The following is a 21,705-nucleotide window of genomic DNA, read 5'->3' as shown; positions in this document are numbered from 1 at the left end:
ACCATGCTTCCAGTTTCTGACACGCAGACCTCATCGTACTACAACCATGCTGACCCTGGCTCCTGGCAAAATAAACTGATCATACTGTGGAGAAAGTCTTTTCCAAAAGGTCCAAGGCTAACTTGATGCAAATTGTAACGGTATTTTGAAAGTAGAACTTACAAGTTCGGAAAATTAGACTTGCAAAATCAGCGCACAACCTTCCCTCCAATTTTGCTAGTTGAACATGCATGCATCTCATGGTCTCCCCCAGGTGGCTCTGACCTGTACAACCTCAAAATTCCTCAAAAACCTTGTTAATCAGATCCAGAGCCACCACCAACTTCCCTGCCCTATTGCTCACCTGAACAATTTCCCTTACCGCTGCCTCCCTCCGGAGCTGACCTGCTAACATACGCCCCACCTTATCTCCATGTCCGTAAACTGCACCCCTTGCTCATCTCAGCTGGCGCACCGCCTTCCTGGTGGACAGTCGGTCGAAGCTCGCCTGTAGTTCCTTCCTCTTTTCCAGCTTCGCTGGGTCCCCATCCTCTGCATACCTCCTATCTACCTCCAACATCTCATCTATTACCCTCTGCTGCTCCAACCTCTCCTCTTTGTCCACCCTGGCCTTAAAACAAAATCACCTCGCCCCTCACCACCACCTTTAGAGCCTCCCAAACAACGGTCTTCGATACCTCACCCGTACAATTGAAACCTACATATTCCTCAATTACCTTTTCAATTTGGTCACAGAATCCTTGGTCCCCCAAAAGTCCCACATCTAATTTCCACCCCGGCCTCTGCTCTACCCCCTTCTCCAGTACCATATCCACCGAATGCGAACCCCTCAACCCCAGCCAGCAAAGCCTTCCCCACCACAAAAAAGTCGATCCGCAAGTATACCTTATGGACTGCTGAGAAAAATGAGTACTCCCATTCCCTCGGGTGCAGAAACCTCTAAGGGTCCACCCCTCCCATTTCCACCATTAGCCCAGTCAAAACCTTCGTCCCCCCCCTGATGGGACCAGCGAGCGCAGCAGTGACCTGTCCAACCTTGGCTCCTGCACCAAGTTCCAATCCCCCCCCCCACTACTACCAGTATGTGTGTCCAAGTCAGGGATGGCCCCAAACATCTTCTTTGCGAATCCCACATCCCAATTGGGACCGTATTCACTTACCAGCGCCACAAACCTCCCCTCCAGCGCCCCTGTCACAATCACACATCTAACTCCCTGATCTGCCACCACCTTCTCCATCTGGAATCGGACTCTTTTGCTGACCATTACCGCTACCCCTCGAGCCCTTCCGTCAAATCCAGAGTGAAACACCTGACTAACCCAGCCCTTCAGTTTCACCTGGTCCTTCACCCTCAAGCGAGTCTCCTGCAGCATTGCTACATCGGCTTTCAAACTTTTAAGATGCGCAAGCACACTTGACCAGATCTCCTAACCCCCTCACATTCCACGTGACTATCCTAACTGGGAGTCCCATCCCCCACCCTTCTTATCCACCATCAACCTTTTTGGACACTAAGGGCAATTTATCATGGACAATCCACCTAACCTGCACATCTTTGGACTGTGGGAGAAAATCGGAGCACCTGGAAGAAACCCATGCAGACAAGGGGAGAACGTGCAGATTCCGCACAGACAGTGACCCAGCAGGGAATAGAACCTGGGACCCTGGTGCTGTGAAGCCACAGTGCTAACCACTATGTTACTGTGCTGCCCATTTTAAGTTGCCCATTTTAGTCTAGAGCCAGTCTGCAGCACAGTCATTTGATCCTTCTTATTTATTTCGTTTCATGTTGATCCAGCCTCAACTGCTCCTTGTAGTCATGAGCTCCACATTCTAACCACTTTTGGTGAAGAGGTTTTTCCTCTATTCCTTATTTGATTTTACTACCGCCATGTACTTATGGCCCACTAGTTTTGTTCCCCCGCACTTACCCTACCTATCTCGTGTCAGTGCACAAAAACATCTAAAATGACCAGAGCAGACTACTGTCCTTTCAAAAAGGGAGATTTAGAGGAGGCCACCTCCTATTAACCATCTGGATTGGGAAATTTGTATAGCCCCAGTACACAACCTTACTTTAAACTAGTAGCAATACAATAAGCTTTGAAATGCTGGTTGGGTATTTTGCAGAAACACAAGGCAGAAATGTGCAATTTTCTTACTTTACATACTGCAGCTCATTTTAATGACCTCTACGACTTTCAAGCATAATGCAGGACAGGATGGAATTTCTAAAGACGGCACGGTGGTGCAGTGGTTAGCACTGGTGCCTCATATCGCCAAGGACCTGGTTCGTTCCCAGCCCCTGGTCGCTCTGTGTGGAGTTTGCACATTCTCCCAGTGTCTGCGTGTGTCTCACCCCCACACCCCAAATAAATATGCAGGATAGGTGTATTGGCCACGCTAAATTGTCCCTTAATTGGAAAGAAAGAATTGGGTACTAAAATTTATAAAAGGATGGAATTTCTAGAAGAGTGAATGCTCTATGCGCACCTTCAACCACCAGCACAAAGCCTAACTTTACATCTCATTCAACAAGGTGCAACTTTGCAGGGTCTTTTAATGAGACAACCAACAAGCGGAAAATATAATCATTGATTTCCCAATGACCGCAGCAGTCGTAGAATCTCTACAGTGTAGAAGGAGGCCATTCAGCCCATCACGTCTTCACCAACCCTCTGAAAGAGCGCCCTATACAGGCCCCATCCCCTATGCCCGTAACCCCACCTAACCTTTGGACACTCGGGGCAATTTAGCATGACCATCTTTGGACTGTGGGAGGAAACCCACACAGACGGTGAGAATTTGCAAACTCAAGTCACCCAAGGCTGGAATCAAACTCTGGTCCCTGCTGCTGTGAGGCAGCATTGCTAAGAACTGTGCCGCTCCATCATTATACTAAAATTCAATCAATATTTCGCTCAGGCATCATACTGGAACTGGTGCAGTAATGTGCCATTAAATGTTGATGGTAATCCATGTATTTTTATCACTTCACAAGAGGCTGTGTCAAAGTAACTCATCTTATTCCATTGCCACATACCTGTATCGCGGTCTGGATCTCCACCATTTTGAATGAGCATCAGTTTCTCACTCACCATTTTGTGCAACGATCCCGGGACCTGATAAATATTTGAAAACTGGCGTTATTCATTTCTTTCTTGAAAAATCACTCCTGGTGCACTTCTGGCTGCAACAGCATCTTTTGCTGTACAGATGGCTCCTCGAATGTAGTTTGGATTCATCCAAAACTAGACGTTAGAATACTGGAATAGATGCCTAACAATTTGTAAAACTGACAAATGGGCATCTTATGTTAAAAAACTGAATTGTAAAGTTTCGCAGTTCTTAAATAAAAGGAAAAACTGTTCTAATAAAAGGAAAAACGGTTCTTAAATAAAAAAGGGGAAAAAAACTAAACTAACTTGCCACTTCCAACTAAGCAATCCAATACAGTTCAAATGCCACACAAAGCACAAGTTTACTTGTTTATCCATGCAGACGTTAGAGAGAGTGAGAGAGACACGGATAGACAGACAGACACACACAGACCAAGACCACCCTTTTCAAGAACAACCTGAAAATCCTTCTATCTTGTCAGACTCTTCTGATCACCCAATGCCATTTGGCAAAACTGCAAACTATAGCCAAACCTAGCTCCTATTCATTACATCATCTGTATCCCACTAAGATGTTCCATCACCTCCTTAGCTAGGACTAAATACAATCCCTCAAATAATCTACTCTCCAGGGAATCTCCAGCAATATCTCATTAGTCATCACTCTGTAAACAAATAAATGGTTGAAATCAATCATTACCTCAATTACACCATCTTAATTACATGTTTTAATCAACACACTTATGTATTTCAAAATAAGGTTTTTAAATAACATTACTGCCACAAATATGAAATATAACAATTTCTACAATCATCACACTGTGGTGGATTCAAGATTGAATCTGGAGGGCCTTGGGAGGTTCGACCAAATCCCAAAAGCTTTAGTTAGAAGATATTAGCACTGTAGGCTGCAATGTTAGACTGCCCACTATGAATACAGGGCTTAAGAAGGGGTTACAGGGTCGGTGCAGACTTGAAGTGCTGAATGGTCCCACTGTGAATCCTGATACATATTCATTTGAAGATATGCTTGACAGGGGTCAATTTTACTGATAGTTGGCCTCCAACCAATAGGCCAATCAGGCATATATAGAGAATTACTCTGCACACAGTACACAATTAAGCACAGTGGGTGTCACTATTGCTTCACAGCTCCAGGGTTCTAGGTTTGATTCCTGGCTTGTGTCGCTGTTCGTGTCTGCACGGGTTTCCTCCGGGTTCTCAGGTTTCCTCCCACAAGTCCCAAAAGATGTGCGGTTAGGTGAATTGGACATTCTAAATTCTCCGTGTACCCGAACAGGCGCTGGAACGTGGCAACTGGGGGATTTTCACAGTAACGTCACTGCAGTGTTATTGTAAGCCTACTTGTGACAATAAATATTAATTAATGGTGACTTTGAAATCACCACAAATGCATACAGAACTGTCTTTTTTCAATCACTGGTATGATCAGCATAGCCCAATCACTCACATAACAGGTTTAAGGACTCCTTTCTCTGTCCAGCCCTTCCAATTCTACCTCTACCTTAGGTCTGATTTTGCATGACACTGACTTAGCCATTACACATCTTGTCTGACTTTCTTCCTGGATCTTCAGCTTTGCTGGGATATCCTTCATGCTCCCCAGCTTGCCCGATTTGGAATCTGTAAGAGGTTTACCTCGTCCAATTTAATCTGAACTTTTCCAGCCAAGTTCTTCTCATTAGTGCCGGAAAGTTTCCTTTGATTATGTGCAAGGACAATTCTGCCATCTGTCCATTTAATTGCACTGTTACATCAATACAGCTCAACGGAACCTCTCCACAGTAGGTTTTTAACACTAATCTTTGAAGGTTGCAGAGCAATATGTTGAAGCTTCTCTTCAGTCTCTGGCATCAGAGACAGCTGCCCCAGTGTCCACCTCCAGCTCCTCCGGCTGACCATACAGTAATGGAGTGACCCAATATCGCTTTATTGCATCAGCAATATCTAGCACATTTAATGACAGCTAGTTTTCGGACTGAATCACTTTCCTTCACACATCCACGTGAACACTTTTTCCCTTCATTCACATGCCATCTGTTTTATTAGACACTTGCTTCCTGCAACTTTTGCCTGAAGCTTGTTTCTTTTTCCAAAAAAAACTTATGCAAGGTGGCCCTTCTGCCACAATTTCTGCACACGAGTGATATTGCCGAGAGCCCAGTTTTTGTACAGCCATGACGAGCGCGAGCCTGTGTTTGCGAGAGTTTCCGACAATATCTCGAGAATTCTGCTTGAACTCAACTGTTGAGCTTCTTTAGCTGCTCATTCCATGGATACAGCCTTCCCAAGCTGGTTGCTTTCGGTTATCAGCCACTTTTGAATAGCTCCACCCCTTAAACCACAGGCTAATCTATTTGATGGTATCATTTAACACATCCTCAAATTCATTTAACCATTCTTTTCAAGATAGCTACAAACTGCAATCGATTCACCTTATTGGTCGCGCTTATGTAACGTAAACCTTTCTGCGATGAGGGTTTTGGGGAGTAATGGCCCTGCAGACTTTCCACCATTTTTTCATACGTTTCTTTTCCAGCTATACTCGATATCCAAGGAGGTCAAATGTCCACCCCATCACGCTCTGGAATGTTGGGGCTTTTATATCTGGTTAGCTTGAACAAGAGTCAAATTGTTGTGTATACAAGCTCCTTCGCTCTGTGCTCTCATCAAATGGTGTCTTCAGTGCCAAAACCCCCCTGCCATTTCTCTATATGGAAGGACCTGTGTGTGCACAATGTGCCACAAGTTTTTAGCACTAACTTGCTTCCTTTCTCCGCAAACCAAGGCATAACCTGAGCTCAGCAGGTTTTCCTTTGTGTTTTGCAACACCCCCAGCTCTAAATTTGTTGTTGCAGAGTACTTGCTACTCATAGCTCCAGGGTTGGTTTTGGGCAGAGCACATGGCGACTTCCCTCCCACGGTTGTTTTGGTTCCTCCAGTGGCTGCAACCATTGATTGGCTCCCCCATCGCCAGCTTTCATGTAGCAACAATTTCAATTATTATTTCTTCAGGTGCCTACAAACGCTGCTCACGGCTCCCCCATCACCAGCTTTCCTAGAGTCATGGGAGTCATAGATGTGAAGAGCATGGAAACAGGTCCTTTGGCCTAACCTGTCCATGCCGCCCAGTTTTTAAACCATTAAGCTAGTCCCAGTTGCCCACATTTGGCCCATATCCCTCTATACCCATCTTACCCTTATAACTCAAATGCGTTTTAAAAGACAACATTTTACTTGCCTTTACTACTGCCTCTGGCAGCTCATTACAGATGCTCACCATCCTGTGAGAAAAATTGGCCCTCTGGACCCTTTTGTATCTCTCCCCTCACCTTAAACCTATGCCCTCTAGTTTTAGATTCCCCTACCTTTGGGAAAAGATGTTGACCATCTACCTTATCTATGCCCCTCATTGGGTGACACTGTGGCATAGTGGGTAGCACTGCTGCCTATGGCACAGAAGATCCGGGTTTGATCCCGGCCCCAGGTCACTGTGCAAACATTCTCCCCTTGGGTTTCAAACCCACAACCCAAAGATATGCAGGTTAGGTGGATTGGCTACACTAAATTGCCACTTATTGGAAAAAAAAATTTGGGTACTTTAAATTTATAGAAAACAAAATTTATGCCCCTCATTATTTTATAGACCTATACAAGATCACCACTTCATGTAGTGACGATGCCTACAAATGCTGCCTGCCTCTTCACCATGTGGTGGATTCAATTATGGGAGTCAAGGCCTCAAGGGCTTTATTTAAAAGATGTTAACACTGGCAGCACAGTGGCACAGTGGTTAGCACTGCTGCCTCATGCACCGAGGTCCCAAGTTCGATCCTGGCTCTGGTCACTGTCTGTGTGGAGTTTGCACATTCTCCCCATGTTTGCGTGGGTTTCACCCCCACAACCAAAAGGTGGATTGGACACGTTAAATTGCCCCTTAATTGGAAAAAAACTACAGGCTGCAATATTAGACTGTCTATTTGCATGCACAAATGCCAGTGATGTTAAAAGTGCCCCAGTTCAGCTTCAAGACCGCTTGTTAGGAAACACCAAAATACTGAGTTCACAACATTGACCATCATAAAAGCTGACACTAACCTTTCAAGAGACCCCTCTGTAGGTGAGAATACTACAACTGAGCCATGACTGACCCTGGGCAAGATACCCATCAGGCTGTCAGCACCCGTAGACATTGATTATTGGGTTAATGTTAGAAAATAATAATAAAATAAATAAAATAATAATCTTTTAGTGTCACAAGTAGGCTTACATTAACACTGCAATGACGTTACTGTGAAAATCTAGCCGCCACATTACGAGTCACTGAGGGAGAATTCAGAATGTCCAATTCACCTAACAAGCACATCTTTCCGTACTTGTGGGAGGTAACCCACGCAGACACGGGGAGAACGTGTAGACTAGTTAGGATTAGGATTAGGGGAAGAGGGTTGGTGCAAATTCCATATTTCTATCCCCCAAAAAATGCTTTACAATCCTCACTCACTAGTAGTAATCACACTTGACCTTCACTCCACAGCTACCAGTTATTTGAAACCAGTCAGGGAAAACTAATTTCAATTGGAAAAATGTTCTTGTACCGTTTTGTGCAAATTTGATTTACTGGATAATTCTCTGGATAAAGCAAAAATAAACTTGTATTAATCGTAGAGTGTGCAGATATTCTTGGATGTTAATTTTAAACCTATGGCGCTGAGGACCTGGATTCGATCCTGGTCCTAGTCTGTGTGGGTTTCACCCCCACAACCCAAAGATGGGCAAGTTAGGTGGATTGGCCACGCTAAATTACCCCTTAATTGGAAAAACAAATTGGGTACTCTATATTTATTTAATTTTGTTTGGAAAGTGTTAATTTTGCAACTCTAGATTTATAGACAAAAGGATCTTCCCCTTTTAAGCATTCATGTACACAGCTTTAGGTTTCTTGTATACCAAACCTCATCATTCTGCCTTTGCACTCCGCTTTGTAAAACATACTCCTGGGATGAGAGTGCCGTCTTGTATAGACATCAAATACAATGGACCAAGTACAGTCATTCGTGTGTTTGGGGGGTGGGGGGGGGGGGGGGGGTGTTGCGTTCCAACCCATGCACGCACACTTTCTTTGTGGAAAAGAGTTTAACAGCGTTTTGGTTTTTTTAGTATAAATTTAGTGTACCCTATTCTTAATCAAGGGCAATTTAGTGTTGCCAATCCACCTACTCTGCACATCTTTGGGTTGAGGGGGTGAAACCTACGCAAACACGGGGAGAATGTGCAATCTCCACACGGACAGTGACCCAGAGCCAGGATCGAACCCTGGTCCTCAGCGCCATGAGGCAACAGTACTAACCACTGCGCCACCATGCTGCCCTCAGTTTAACCATTGTACACGAGATTCTACATCACCAATGAGCAAAGGTTTGGAGACATGAATTTGGTCTACATACACATTCACGCAGGTAAACAAATTTGTAATGGAGGGGGAGAGGGAATGGAGGCACAAATGACAAGAGTTGACTGCATGTAAAATTAAGTGCTCAAAATGGTAGCTGCTGAGAGACTGCTCCGCCTAGCAGGCATGTTTAGATCCATGGAAGGTCACAGTCTCAGGATAAGAATAAGGAATCAGCCATTTAGGACAGATGAAAATAAATTTCTTCTCAGAAGGTTGTGAATCTTTTGGCATTTTCCAGCCCATTGATTTGTGGATGGTCAGCGGTCAAGTAGATTCAAGGACCGAGGACCCGGGTTTGATCCTGGCCCACTGTCTGTGTGGAGTTTGCACATTCTCCAGTGTCTGCGTAGGTCTCACTCCCAACCCAAAATGATGTGCAGGGTAGGTGAATTGGCCACACTAAATTGCCCCTTAATTGGGGGAAAAAAAGAGAACTGGGTGCTCTTTTAAAAAGGTACATTTAAGATAGAGATTGAAAGACTGAGTTCTACAGGAATAAGATTCTGAAGGGAAAACAGAAGTTGATGCGAAGTTCAGCCGCGATCATATTGAATGTGCAGGCTCCAGAGGCCATGTAGCCAATACAGATCCTATTTATGTTCTTACATACCTTAAATACATCTTTATGATGATCAAGAAGGAACAAAACCAAGAGATCAGCTTTCCCTTTTGGAAGGTTCTTATTAGAAACTATGGCTTTACCAAATGTTCTCTTCATCACAATTCTATTCTCAATCTGGGGGGGGAAATAATTAGATAAAGTTACTGCTATGACATCAAGAAATTAAACTTTGCAAATTCACTTGCAGCATGGTGGGACAGTGGTTAGCACTGCAGCCTCACAGCGCCAGGGACCCAGGTTCAATTCCGGCTTCAGGTTACTGCCTGCGTGGAGTTTGCACTTTCTCCCTGTGGGTTTCCTTCCACAGTCCAAAGATGTGCAGGTTAGGTGGATTGGCCATGCTAAAATTGTCCCTCAAGTGTCCAGGGATGTGCCGGTTAAATGGAGTTACGAGGATAGAGATGGGGAGTGGGCCTAGGTGGGCTGCTCTTTCAGAGAGTCGGTGCAGATTTGATGGGCCGACTGGCCTCCTTCTGCACTGTAGGGATTCTATGATTGCTGAATGAATGGCCAGCTACTGAAGAGTAAAAGAAAGAGTCCAACCAAAATCATTAAAATGGAATTAAAAGCCAAATCCTTACAGAAGATTATGCACTTACCCCTGTCTGTAAGGCAATGGATGCTGGCTGTGTAGTGAAGTGCAATAACCTCTTGAGCTCATCCCGATTCCTGGAATCCAGAAGCTTTAGACATAGCTGTGTTGCCTCCAGCGCTGGTTCAAACTTACCATTTACTGCAAAAGAAAGAGACGGTAAACAGTGCATCGTCTGATACTTTAGAAACCAGTGATTTAAAGATCACAGTCTCTAGCCTGTGTTTCTCTGACAGGAAGGCATTATGGGTGCCATGATTTGCCTCCACATCCACAGACCCATGCAGCAACTCTTTGGGCAGCACGGTGGCATACTGGTTAGCACTGCCGCCTCAACACCAGGGATGTCACCATCTGGTGTGGAGTTTGCAAATTTTCCCAGTTGTCTGTGGGTTTTCTCCAGGTGCTCCGGTTTCCTCCCATAGCCCAAAGATGTTCAGGTTAGGCAGATTGGCCATACCAAATCACCCCTTAGGGTAGGGTGGGGTGGGGTTGTAGAGTGGTCTTTCGAAGGCTCTGTGCAGACTCAAATGGACTCGGCACTGTAGGGATTCTATGAAAGTTTAACAATTCAATTTTTTTCTCTCATCTACAACGGAACATCTTGACACACTTTCAAGGCTACAGAATGAGAGAGATTGGGAAAAGCATCAGAGAATACCCAGTGATTTATTCAACCAGCTACGAACCACTCCCACCCTTTAAAAAAAAAAATGGTCATGTAAAGGTACTAGTCTGGGAGCTTTGATAACGGCTCCTTTGCTGTTCTCGCCGACCCGTTACTCCACAAGTCCGGTGGTGGTGGCGATAGTGCGGATCTGGGGACAGTGGAGGAAGTGCAAGAAGGTGGAGGGAGCGTCGGTCTGGACCCCAGTATGTAACAACCACAGGTTTGTCCCGGGTAGGATGGATGGTGGGTTCCAGAGCTGGCAGAGGGCAGGCATCAGAAGGATGGAGGATCTGTTCATAGACGGAAGCTTTCCCAGTTTGAAGGCGCTAGAGGACAAATTTAATCTACCGCCAGGAAACGCCTTTAAATATCTGCAGGTATGAGCCTTCCTGAAAAAACAGGTAGAGGCCTTTCCGACGCTGCCGCCACTGATGACACAGGACAGGGTGGTCTCCGGCACCTGGGTGGGGGAGGGGGAAGGTGTCGGATATCTACCAGGAACTACAGGAGGTGGAGGAAACCCCGGTGGAGGAGCTCAAGGGCAAGTGAGAGGAGGAGCTAGGTGAGGAGTTGGAAATGGGTCTGTGGGCAGAGGCCCTGGGCAGGATTAATTCCTCATGTGCCAGGCTCAGCCTAATTCAATTTTTTAATTTTATTTTTAAAAAATATTTTTCTTCTGCCCCTTTTTCACATTTCTCCCACATTTACACCCATCAACAATAAACAATAATCAGCAAGATATGTCAATCCCCATAATAACTACGATCCCATCCGCCCACCAACCCCCAAACATCAGCCTGCATGTTTACATAAACAAATGACAAAAAGGAATCAGGGATTACCCAGAGTCACCCTTAATCTACACAGGCCCCCCCCCCCCCCCCACTAATGTTCGATGTTATTCAGTTCTTGAAAGTGAATAAATAGTGCCCATGACTTGTAGAACCCCTCCGAGCTTCCCCTCAGTTCGAACTTAACCTTCTCAAGGGTCAAGCATTCCAACAGGTCCCCTGCCACCCCAGGGCACTGGGTGGAGAGGCTGCTCTCCATCCCAGCAGGATCCACCTTCGGGCAATCAGCGAGGCGAAGGCTATGATATCTGCCTCTGCTCCAGTTTCCAACCCTGGCTGGTCCGACACCCCGAATATGGCCTCCTGGGGACCCGGGTCCAGTTTCACACGCACCACCTTGGAAATTACCCTAATCACCTCCTTCCAGTACTCCCCTAGCTTTGGACAGGACCAAAACATATGAACGCGATTCGCGGGCACCCCCCCCCCCCCCCCCCCCGCAACGCTCACACACATCCTCTACTCCTTCAAAAATCGGCTCATCCTCGCCCTAGTGAGGTGCGCTCTATATACCACCTTCAGCTGTATCAGCCCCAACCTCGCACATGAGGTGGAGGCATTCACGCTCCGGAGCACCTCACACCAGACCCCCTCCTCTATAACCTCTCCCAGCTCTTCCTCCCACTTTTCTTTGATCCCTTCCAGTGGTGCCTTATCCTCTTCCAAAATAGCTCCGTACACCGCTGACACTGCCCCCTTCTCCAGTCCCCTTGTCGTCAACACCTCCTCCAGCAATGTGGAGGCCGGTTCCTTTGGGAAGCTCTGTATCTCCTTCCTGGCAAAATCCCGAACCTGCATGTACCTAAACACTTCTCCCTGCTCTAGCCCATACTTCGCTTCCAGCTCCCTCAATTCTGCAAACCGACCCCGAAGAAACAAATCTTTTAGCGTCTTAATCCCCTTCTCTTCCCATTTCCGAAAACTTCCATCCCACCTCCCTGGCTCAAGTCTGTGGTTCCCCCGAATCGGCATTTCCCTTGACCCTAAACCCTACCCGAAGTGTTGGCGAAACTGCCTCCAGATTTTCAATGAAGCTATTATTACCGGACTCCCTGAATACTTCCCCGGAGCTATCGGGAGCGGCGCTGTTGCTAGTGCCTTCAGCCCCGACCCCCTGCACAAACTCTCCTCCGTTCTGACCCACTGAGAATCAACCCCTCTGACCCAGATCCGCACCTTCTCCACATTCGCCTCCCAGTAGTAGTACAACAGGTTCGGGAGACCCAAACTCCCTGCCTGCCTTCCCCTCTGTAGCAGCACCTTTCTCACTCTGGCCACCTTCCCTCCCCATATGAATGAGGTAATCCTTCCCTCAATCTCCCTGAAAAAAGACTTTGGCAGGAAAATCGGTAGGCATTGAAAATAAACAGGAATCGCGGCAACACATTCATTTTAACCGCCTGTACCTGACCCGCCAGTGACAGAGGAAGGCCATCCCACCTTGCCAGATCGGCTTTCACTCTCCCCACCAAACTAGTGATGTTGTACCTGCGAAGCCTCCCCCACTCCCGGGCAACCTGCACCCCCAGATACCCAAAATGAGTCCCTGCTCTACGGAATGGTAGCCCCCCCTTCTCTGCCCCCACCCCCAGCCGAGACACCACAAAATACTCACTCTTGTCCAGGTTCAGCTTGTACCCAGAGAAATACCCACAGTAGCTCCAATATTCCTCCTATCGACTCACTCGGTTCCGACACATACAGCAGCAAGTCGTCGGCATACAAGGACACCCTATGCTCTATCCCCCCCACACTATTCCTTTCCATGCTCCCGAACTTCTCAATGCGATGGCCATCGGCTCAATAGCAAGTGCAAACAGCAGAGGGGGGACATAGGACATCCCTGACTCGTCCCACGGTGGAGAGAAAAGTATCTCGAACTGATATTATTTGTGCGGACACTCGCCTTCGGTTCCTTATATAACAGCTTTACCCAGTTCACAAACCTTGGTCCAATCCCAAACCGCTCCAGCACTGCCATCAGGTACCCCCCATTCTACCCGATCAAACGCCTTCTCGGCATCCAATGCCACAACTAGCTCGGTTTCCTTCCCTTACGCCGGTGCCATAACAACGTTCAAAACCGTCCTAATGTTCGGAAACAGCTGCCTCCCTTTCATGAACCCCGTCTGATCCTCCCCCATCACCTTCGGGAGGCACTCCTCCAGCCTACCCGCCAATACCTTCACCAACACTTTTACGTCCACATTCAGAAGTGATATGGACCGATACGACCCACACTCCATCGAATCCTTATCTTTTTTTAGCAAGAGTAAAATAGATGCCTGCCCGAAGGTTTGCGGCAACACCCCCTTCCCTATCGCCTCCTCAAACATCCCCACCATCAGGGGTGCCAACCTATCCTTAAATTTTTTTATAGTATTCCACCGGAAACCCATCCGGCCCTGCCACCTTCCCCGACTGCATCCTCCCAATCGCATCCTTTATCTCCTGCTCCACTATTGCTCCTTCTAATGTAGCCCTGTCTCCCTCCCCTAGCCTCAGGTACTCCAACCCATCTAGAAATTCCTGCACCTCACGGTCTCCCCCAGGTGGCTCGGACTTGTACAACCTCATAAAACTCCTCAAAAACCTTGTTAATCAGCTCTAGAGCCACCACCAACTTCCCTGCTCTATCCTTCACCTGAGAATTTCCCTTGCCGCTGCCTCCCTCCGGAGCTGACCTGCCTTATCTCCATGTTCATAAACTGCACCCCTTGCTCATCTCAGTTGGCGCACCGCCTTCCTGGTCTGTCGAAGCTCGCCTGTAGTTCCTTCCTCTTTTCCAGCTTCGACGGGTCCCCATCCTCTGCATACCTCCTATCTACCTCCAACATCTCATCTATTACCCTCTGCTGCTCCAACCTCTCCTCTTTGTCCAGCCTGGCCTTAAATGAAATTACCTCACCCCTCACCACCGCCTTTAGAGCCTCCCAGACGACTGCCTTCGACACCTCACCCGTACAGTTGAAACCTACATATTCCTTAATTACCTTTTCAATTTTCTCACAGAACACTTGGTTGCCCAAAAGCCCCACATCCAGTTTCCACCCCGGTCTCTGCGCTGCCCCCTTCTCCAGCACCATATCCACCCAATGTGGAGCGTGATCTGACACTGCAATTGCAGAGTATTCCGACCCCTTGACTCCAGCCAGCAAAGCCTTCCCCACCACAAAAAATTCGATCCGCGAGTATACCTTATGGACCGCTGAGAAAAACGAATACGCCCGTTCCCTTGGTTGCAGGGACCTCCAAGGGTCCACCCCTCCCATTTCCACCATTAGCCCAGCCAGCGCCTTCGCCCCACCCTGATGAGACCAGCAAGCGTGGCCGTGATCTGTCCAACCTTGGCTCCTGCACCAAGTTCCAGACCCCCCCACAATCAGCTCATGCGTGTCCAAGTCTGGAATAGCCCCAAACACCTTCCTTGCGAATCCCACATCGTCCCAATTGGGACTGTATACACTTAACAGTGCTACTAATCTCCCCTCCAGCCCCCCTGCCACAATCACATATCTACCCCCCTGATCTGTCACCACCTTCTCCATCTGGAAGCGTACCCTTTTGCTGATCAACACCGCTACCCCTCGAGCCCTTCCATCAAATCCGGAGTGAAACACTTGGCTAACCCAGCCCTTTTTAAGTCTCACCTGGTCCTTCACTCTCCAGGTGAATCTCCTGCAGCATTGCTTCATCGGCTTTCAAACTTTTAAGATGTGCAAGCACCCTTGACCGGACCTCCTAACCCTCTCACGTTCCACGTGACTATCCTTACTGGGGGTTTCTCACCATCCCCCCCCCACCTTTCTTATCCACCATCACCATACCACCAGGCCCTGCCCCATAAGCCTGACCCGCCCCTGTCCATTGTTAACATCGAACCCCTTCCCCCACCCTCCCAAGAACCCCCCCTACAAAAATATCCCCCAACATCCATCCCTCCACCCCCTCTTGCTCGCCTCGTAGGCCCATTGAAGCCCGCTATCCAGGCTCCAACGTCCGCAGCCCTCCTCACCTCACCCCCGTTCACTAACTGACTTTAGTTAGCTAGCGTGGGTGGCTCCCCCCGCCAAGACCTCTCGCCCCCTTCCACCCAGTCCCAGAGAAAGAAACACCAAAACATACCCAACAATCCAACCCCAACAATTCACTAACATAACATTTAACCGCGGCAACACAGAACGCCATTAACTTGAACTCTGTAATAATGCAAAGAGAAGTAAATTTCAATACAAATCAGTAAAAAGAAAGTTGTAACATTTATACATTTTCCAACCGCTCAAACAGTCCACAGTCTCTCTTCCAGTTCCGCTCTTCACGTCTGTCCCAAGACTTCTGCCCACACGAACGCCTCAGCCGCCTCCGCCGTCTCAAAATAAAAGTCTTTGGCATTATATGTTACTCAACTTCGTCGGGTACACCACACCAAATCGCACCCCCTTCTTGTACAAAGCCGCCTTCACTCGCCCAAACGCCGCTCGTCTTTTTGCCAACTCCACCGTCCAGTCCTGGTAGATCCGAACCGCAGTACCATTCCACAGCACCTCACGCTCCTGCTTCGCCCAGCTTTCTCCGTGCAAAACTTATGGAAGCAGATAATTACTGCCCTTGGCGGCTCGTTCACTTTGGGCTGACCGATGAGCTCGGTCTAGCTCGTACAGGGTGGGGCTCTCGCCCTCCCCCATCAGCTCCACCAACTTCTTAGCAAAGTATTGCATTGGCCTTGGGCCCTCTGTCCCTTCGGGCAAGCCCACAATTCTCAAATTGTGCCGCCTTGAGCGGTTTTCCAAGTCTTCCAGCTTTGCTCGGAGTCCTCGGTTAACCTCCACCACCCTCCGCAGCTCGTCCCCCATCGAGGTGACCTGGTCGCTGTGTCGTGTCACGGCCTCCTCCACCTCCTCGCCCTGCTCGCTCACCTTGGCCGATGCCTTTGCCACCTCCACCCTCGTCGGGCCGATTGCCTCCTCCACCAATGACCTCAACACGACCGCCGTCTCTTTCCTCAAGGCCTCCATGTGCCTCACAAACTGTTTTTCCAGCTCCACCGCCATCACCTCGGTCATCTTCTCCACCGTAAGTAGTGCGGCCCCGCCTTACAGTTCGGCTTCCGCCATCCTGTCAACACTTTTGCTAGTCTTCCCCTTCGGCGGCGAACCCGCGTTTCCTCCTTTCTTCGACGCTGCTCTTCGCATCCTTTAGTGGCTTATTGTTTTTTATCTTCTTTCTTTTCTCCTCGCTCCCCCTTCACCCTCCTGTCCTTCAGCAATCTGACTTTTTTTTGTAAAAAAAAAAAAAAAAGGGTGGGGGGGTGGGAAGAAGAAAAAAAAAAAAACTTCACCAAACTTCCTTAAACCTTCTTTCTTTCTCCTCTGCATTCACCCAGAGCTCCCCTGGGACCAAGCTTCAACCTTCTTTCTTCTTCCTAGGTGAGAGCCATCCGACGTGGAGCACCCTCCCTACATAGTGCCCTGGCCTTAGGCCTGCTGCCTCAGCCTCCTCGTACCTCCGCCCCCACTGCTCTAACCTGCCACGCCGGGCCCAGCGCAGGGTTCTTCGCCGGTTTTTAAACCGGCCCTGCTGGCTGCTCGTGACAGCCCCAAAGGCCGACGATAGTCAGGGAGTGCGTGAGGACGCGGGGATTTCCCCGACATCGCCGCGAATAGTGGCCACCGGCGGGAGCTCTTGTTGTTGCGGCCGCCCTGCTCGCCCACGCCACCGGAAGTCCCAGTCTAATTCAATTTAAGGTGGTCCACCGGGCACACATGACAGCAGCAAGAACGAGCAAGTTTTTTGGGGTAGAAGATAGTTGTATGAGGTTCAAGGGCAGTCCTGCAAACCATGTCCACATGTTTTGGGCATGCCCGAAGCTTAGAGTTCTGGCAAGGGTTCGCGAGGGCAACGTCAAAGGTGCTTAACACACGGGTGGTGCCGAGTCCAGAGATAGCAATCTTTGGAGTGTCAGAAGACCAGAGGGCAAAAGAGGCAGACGTCTTGGCCTTTGCCTCCCTAGTAGCCCGGAGACGGATTTTATTAATGTGGAGGGACTCGAAGCCCCCGAGTGTAGAGACTTGGTTAACGACCTGGCTGGGTTTCGCAGCCTCAAGAAAATAAAGTTTGCCTCAAGAGGGTCTACGCTAGGGTTCTCTTGGAGGTGGCAGCCGTTCGTCGACTTTCTCGGGGAAAATTAAAATGTCAGCAGCAATCCGTAGGGATTGCTTCATTGGGAAGGTGTGGGAAAGACAGTCACGTGGGGTAATGTCTATTTAATTGTTATTGTATATTCTCTTTTTGCACTAATGTTAATGTTCACTCTAGTTTGTTTTATTGTTACAACTGTTTTATGAAAAATTCTGCAAAACCTTAATAAAAATACTTTTTTGAAAAAAAGATTGTAATTTAGCCATTTACTGCTGATAGATGTTCTAGTGTTGGTTTAGATGGTCTTTATTGTTCTCGTATAGAATTACCTTGCTTTATTGGAAGATTAAAAACCTCAATTTAAGTCTCACATCTGGATATTTTAAAAGAAAAATCTTCAAACAGATGAAACATTTAGATGGGAACATGTACCAATACAGCCCCAGCTCCTCTGCCCAACCTTCAAACACCACCAGCTGCACACCTGGCAAGAGTCTGCAGATCAGGGGCAGCACAGCGGCACAGTGGTTAGCACTGCTGCCTCCACAGCACTGAGGACCAGAGGTCGATCCTTGCCCCGGATCACTGTCAGTGTGGGGTTTGCATATTCTCCCCATGTCTGCATGGGTCTCACCCCCATAGCCCAAAGTGTGCAGGGTAAGTGGATTGGCCACGCTAAATTGCCTCTTGATCAAGCACTTTAATTAAATTTATTTAAAAAGGTGCAGATCGGATGTTGGATTCATCAGAAGTATCAAGCCAGTGTAAGCAAATCATTCTCAGTCCCAAGGAATTGTAAGAGGAAATGAGCTTTTGGTGAGAGCACCCTCTAATGGTTAAATACATTTTATTCGCAGACAAAAGTTGCATTCTAATGCAGTGAACAAAGCATTAGTGTCCGGGAAGCGGCAACATTTATTCGAGTGGAGGCTCACAATGCTACACTACTAACAAACTCAATGGAACCAGTGTCTACAACCACAAGTGAATTCCTCCAGTAATGGTCGGAGATGTCAACCTTGGTCACGTACTCAAATCCTGGTACCATAAATAGTGGATGAGATTTATTTATCTTTCTTAAATAGGAAAATGCTAACTTGTGGATGAATTCAGGATAGCAGAGTGGGTAGATATAATTTAATGCCGTAATAAACGGGTGGAGTGGAAAGGAGGAGAGAATAAAACAATGCCTGGGTGGTTTCGACTTGTTAGCAACTGATGGATGTAGGGAACTCAAATATATATATTTTCAAAAGGCAGGTTAATCTCCCCCAAATTGAAAACAATTGGATAAAATGCAAGTCTACAATACTTCAATTGAAGAATTTGCAATTTGTTCAGCCATGGGTTGTTAGCGTTGCATTTCCATTTCATTGAAGGCATCAAGCCCCAAGCCTCAGTCAGGTACAAAACTGCCTGTGCTGTAGAAAACACCACGACACCTAGCCTACTGTACTTAATCCCAAAATAAAATTTCTAAAAGTACATTTAAGGTGCAAAACCAAAATTGGTTCATTCCTCTGCTGCACGTTACTCGCTTTTACAAATTTAGTTAATACTTACAATATGCATTACATGTGAAACATCTAGCCCCTCAGTATTTAATAACTGAAAAGGCCTTGGGTGGTGCCTTTTCCCAATAGCGCATTGGAGACTGTTGCTCCATGTTTTAGTGTGTCCCTCAGAACATAGTCCTAGACCTTGTACGTACCAGTCTGCACCACTCAGTTGTGGACAACTCTTTGCAATGGAAGAGCAGAAAGTTTTGAGCAGTCAAAAAACTATTTTTCACACATCTAATTGTCAGTGTGCCTTCCAAGCAGCCCATAGAACACAATGGTCATCACGGCACAAACTACTCAGGATAAACTTGGACAAAAAACCCTGCATCTCTTCCCAGACCTTCGCAATGGTACATTCCAGGTGGTGATGCACAAAATGGTCCCTTTACCACCACAGCCATATGGAAATAAACATGGAGGGGAAGAGAGCCTGGGCATGCAGAAATATCTCACCATCAGGTAAGCTACATCTTGGTGCTTGCAAACAAGATCTGCAGGTTAAGTGGATTGGCCATGCTAAATTGGCCCTTGGGTGTCCCGAGTTGTACAGCTAAGATTGTGGGGCGGGTATTGGAGGGAACTCTTTTGAGGGTCGGTGTAGACGTGATGGTCTGAATGGCTTCCTCCTGCACTGTAGGGACTCTACGAACTTTCAAACAAGCACTTAGCCTACCATATGACATTCGTTCATTGCCATATGCCAAATGAGATTTTATGGTCTTAAAAACTCATGTTCACTCAAGTGAAGGAGACTGGCCAAGCTAATTTCACATAGGCTCTTACAACCAAGGGAAAAGAGACTTGATCTTGGCTAGATGCAAGTCCAGGCCAGGGTAGAAGGAGAGTGTCCAATCCACTTGTTTCATTCCATTGGGTTTGCACATGGTTTTCATGTTTTAAGGTGGGACAAATATGTGACTTATCCAATTAAATACAGTAATATTTCTAACAATGGCTAAATAAATTAGCATTTCTGGAGTTACTTATTCCATTCGTAGATTACCTGACAAAATCATTCCCCGATTGACATTGGAATCCTGTTCAGTACAGGGGAGATCATCATGAGTTTCTTTGTAATCCCTCCCACAAGTTATAATTGAACAGCCTATTTCATTGTATTGCCAAAACTGTGCTAATAGCATTGCACCCTTTTCAATTAATAGATTAAAATGTATTAAACAAGTCTTTTTTTAAAAAAAGTTCAGACAGCACAGTAAAACTGGGACAGAGATACAGGATTTAGAACCAGTTATTTGATATCAGTATTCAAGTGGAAACAAGGATGGTTAATAAAAGGCCAATAAATACAATAAACCTCAAATATTTAAGATCAAATGAGACATCAAAACAAGGCATGTGCACTCCAAGTGGACATTAAATATTACCACTTAGGAACCTAAACAATACACAGCAGCAACTCACCCAGGTTCCTTTAAGCAGCACCTTCCAAATCTATAACCTCCACAGCCTAAAAGGACAAATGCTTCAGGCACACAAGCTCTCCTAAACACTACCCAGATTTGGAAAGAATTTCTCTTTTGTTGCCAAGTCAAAGACCTGGAACTCCCTTGTGGGTGTACCTACACAAAATAGACTGCAACAGTTCAAGATGGCTCACCAGCAGCTTTTTAAAAGGCAAATAGGGATGGGCAAAAGCTGGCCTCGTCAGTGTGCCCACATCTAAGAAATTAACAAAACAAAAATAAATATTCCAAGGCACAATTTTGAATAAAATCAGGGCAGTTCTCCCCAGCACCATGGCCAATGTTTATTCCTCAATCTCCTTTATTCCAGCACCCTTCCAACTACAAAAGATGGGCACAACACACAAATCCATTTGACATAGGTGTCTTCATATGGTGCACCTTTGCGGATGGCTGAGCCACGGGTGTTGCATATGAAGCTACCAAGTGTCATCTTTGACATTGCTGCCTGCTGTCAAGCTGCTATAGCCTCTAGTCATTGTGTGGTGCACACCAGCCAAAAGGGGGCATCACAATTTTCCTCTGTCCTCAGCTAATGAATTCCAGGTGCAATAAATTGATGCCTCAGGCTGTCGGGTCACACTTGCAGGCAACCTTGAAGCAGAGCTTTCAGTACCACAACTGGCTCTGGCTTCCTCGTTATACGGAAAGTCCTTGAGCATGCGACTTTTCTTCCATCCTGCAGAGACCTGCCTGAGCCTATGAAGCGGTCTCTGATGAGTGGTAACAGATCTGGGAGCTCTGCCTTGGGAAAGGACTATGGTATGTGATTTTTCCCAGCCTGGACATACTGATTTATTTAATCATTAATAGGGTGCTGATTTATTTAATCATTAATAGGGTGCTATTTGTTGAGCGTTATGAAGAAATTGTACTAAATTCAATGGGGAAATGCAGAAGACCTGAATAAAGTAGTGAATAGTTAGCTAATTATTGTAGTTGCATTTGAAGGGGAAGCTTATACAGAAGGAAGGAGTAGGTATGTTAATTGGGTCAGATGAAGGGCAAGAGGATGCTTGTGTGGAGCATAAATACTAGTATCACCAGTTGGGCTGAATGATCAACTTTTGCTGGAAATACTAGATAAACCAGGCATCAGTTTTACAAATACCCAAGAAAAGGTTTGGCATCAAGGTTAATCAGTTGTTTGCTATATAGAAATTAATTTTTTTATAGAATCAGGAAATAACC

At 46.8% G+C, this 21,705-nt stretch overlaps 1 protein-coding gene and 1 long non-coding RNA gene across 5 annotated transcripts in view; one reads left to right on the top strand and one right to left on the bottom strand.

Annotated features, from left to right (window-relative positions):
• Nucleotides 1-19,568, top strand: part of LOC140384520 (uncharacterized) — a 37,711-nt gene extending 18,143 nt beyond the window's left edge. The window contains exon 3 of the long non-coding RNA XR_011933076.1: nucleotides 18,326-19,568. This is a non-coding gene — a long non-coding RNA (uncharacterized lncRNA). The remainder of the gene's footprint in view (nucleotides 1-18,325) is intronic.
• depdc7a (DEP domain containing 7, paralog a) overlaps nucleotides 1-21,705 on the bottom strand; it is a 74,279-nt gene that overhangs the window by 750 nt on the left and 51,824 nt on the right. For 3 of the 4 annotated variants that reach the window (XM_072466278.1, XM_072466279.1, XM_072466280.1), the window contains exons 6-8: nucleotides 9,817-9,950; nucleotides 9,206-9,331; nucleotides 3,044-3,122 (exon numbers count right to left, since the gene is read on the bottom strand). In XM_072466278.1, coding sequence (XP_072322379.1) covers nucleotides 3,044-3,122; nucleotides 9,206-9,331; nucleotides 9,817-9,950 — 339 coding nt within the window. The remainder of the gene's footprint in view (nucleotides 1-3,043; nucleotides 3,123-9,205; nucleotides 9,332-9,816; nucleotides 9,951-21,705) is intronic. The other variant, XM_072466281.1, reaches the window with a different exon arrangement.

Source organism: Scyliorhinus torazame, chromosome 10 (assembly GCF_047496885.1).
Source record: "Scyliorhinus torazame isolate Kashiwa2021f chromosome 10, sScyTor2.1, whole genome shotgun sequence".
In the NCBI taxonomy this organism is placed as follows: Eukaryota; Metazoa; Chordata; class Chondrichthyes; order Carcharhiniformes; family Scyliorhinidae; genus Scyliorhinus; species Scyliorhinus torazame.
Note: the sequence above shows the minus strand (reverse complement) of the source record. Positions and strands in the feature narration are given on the sequence as shown.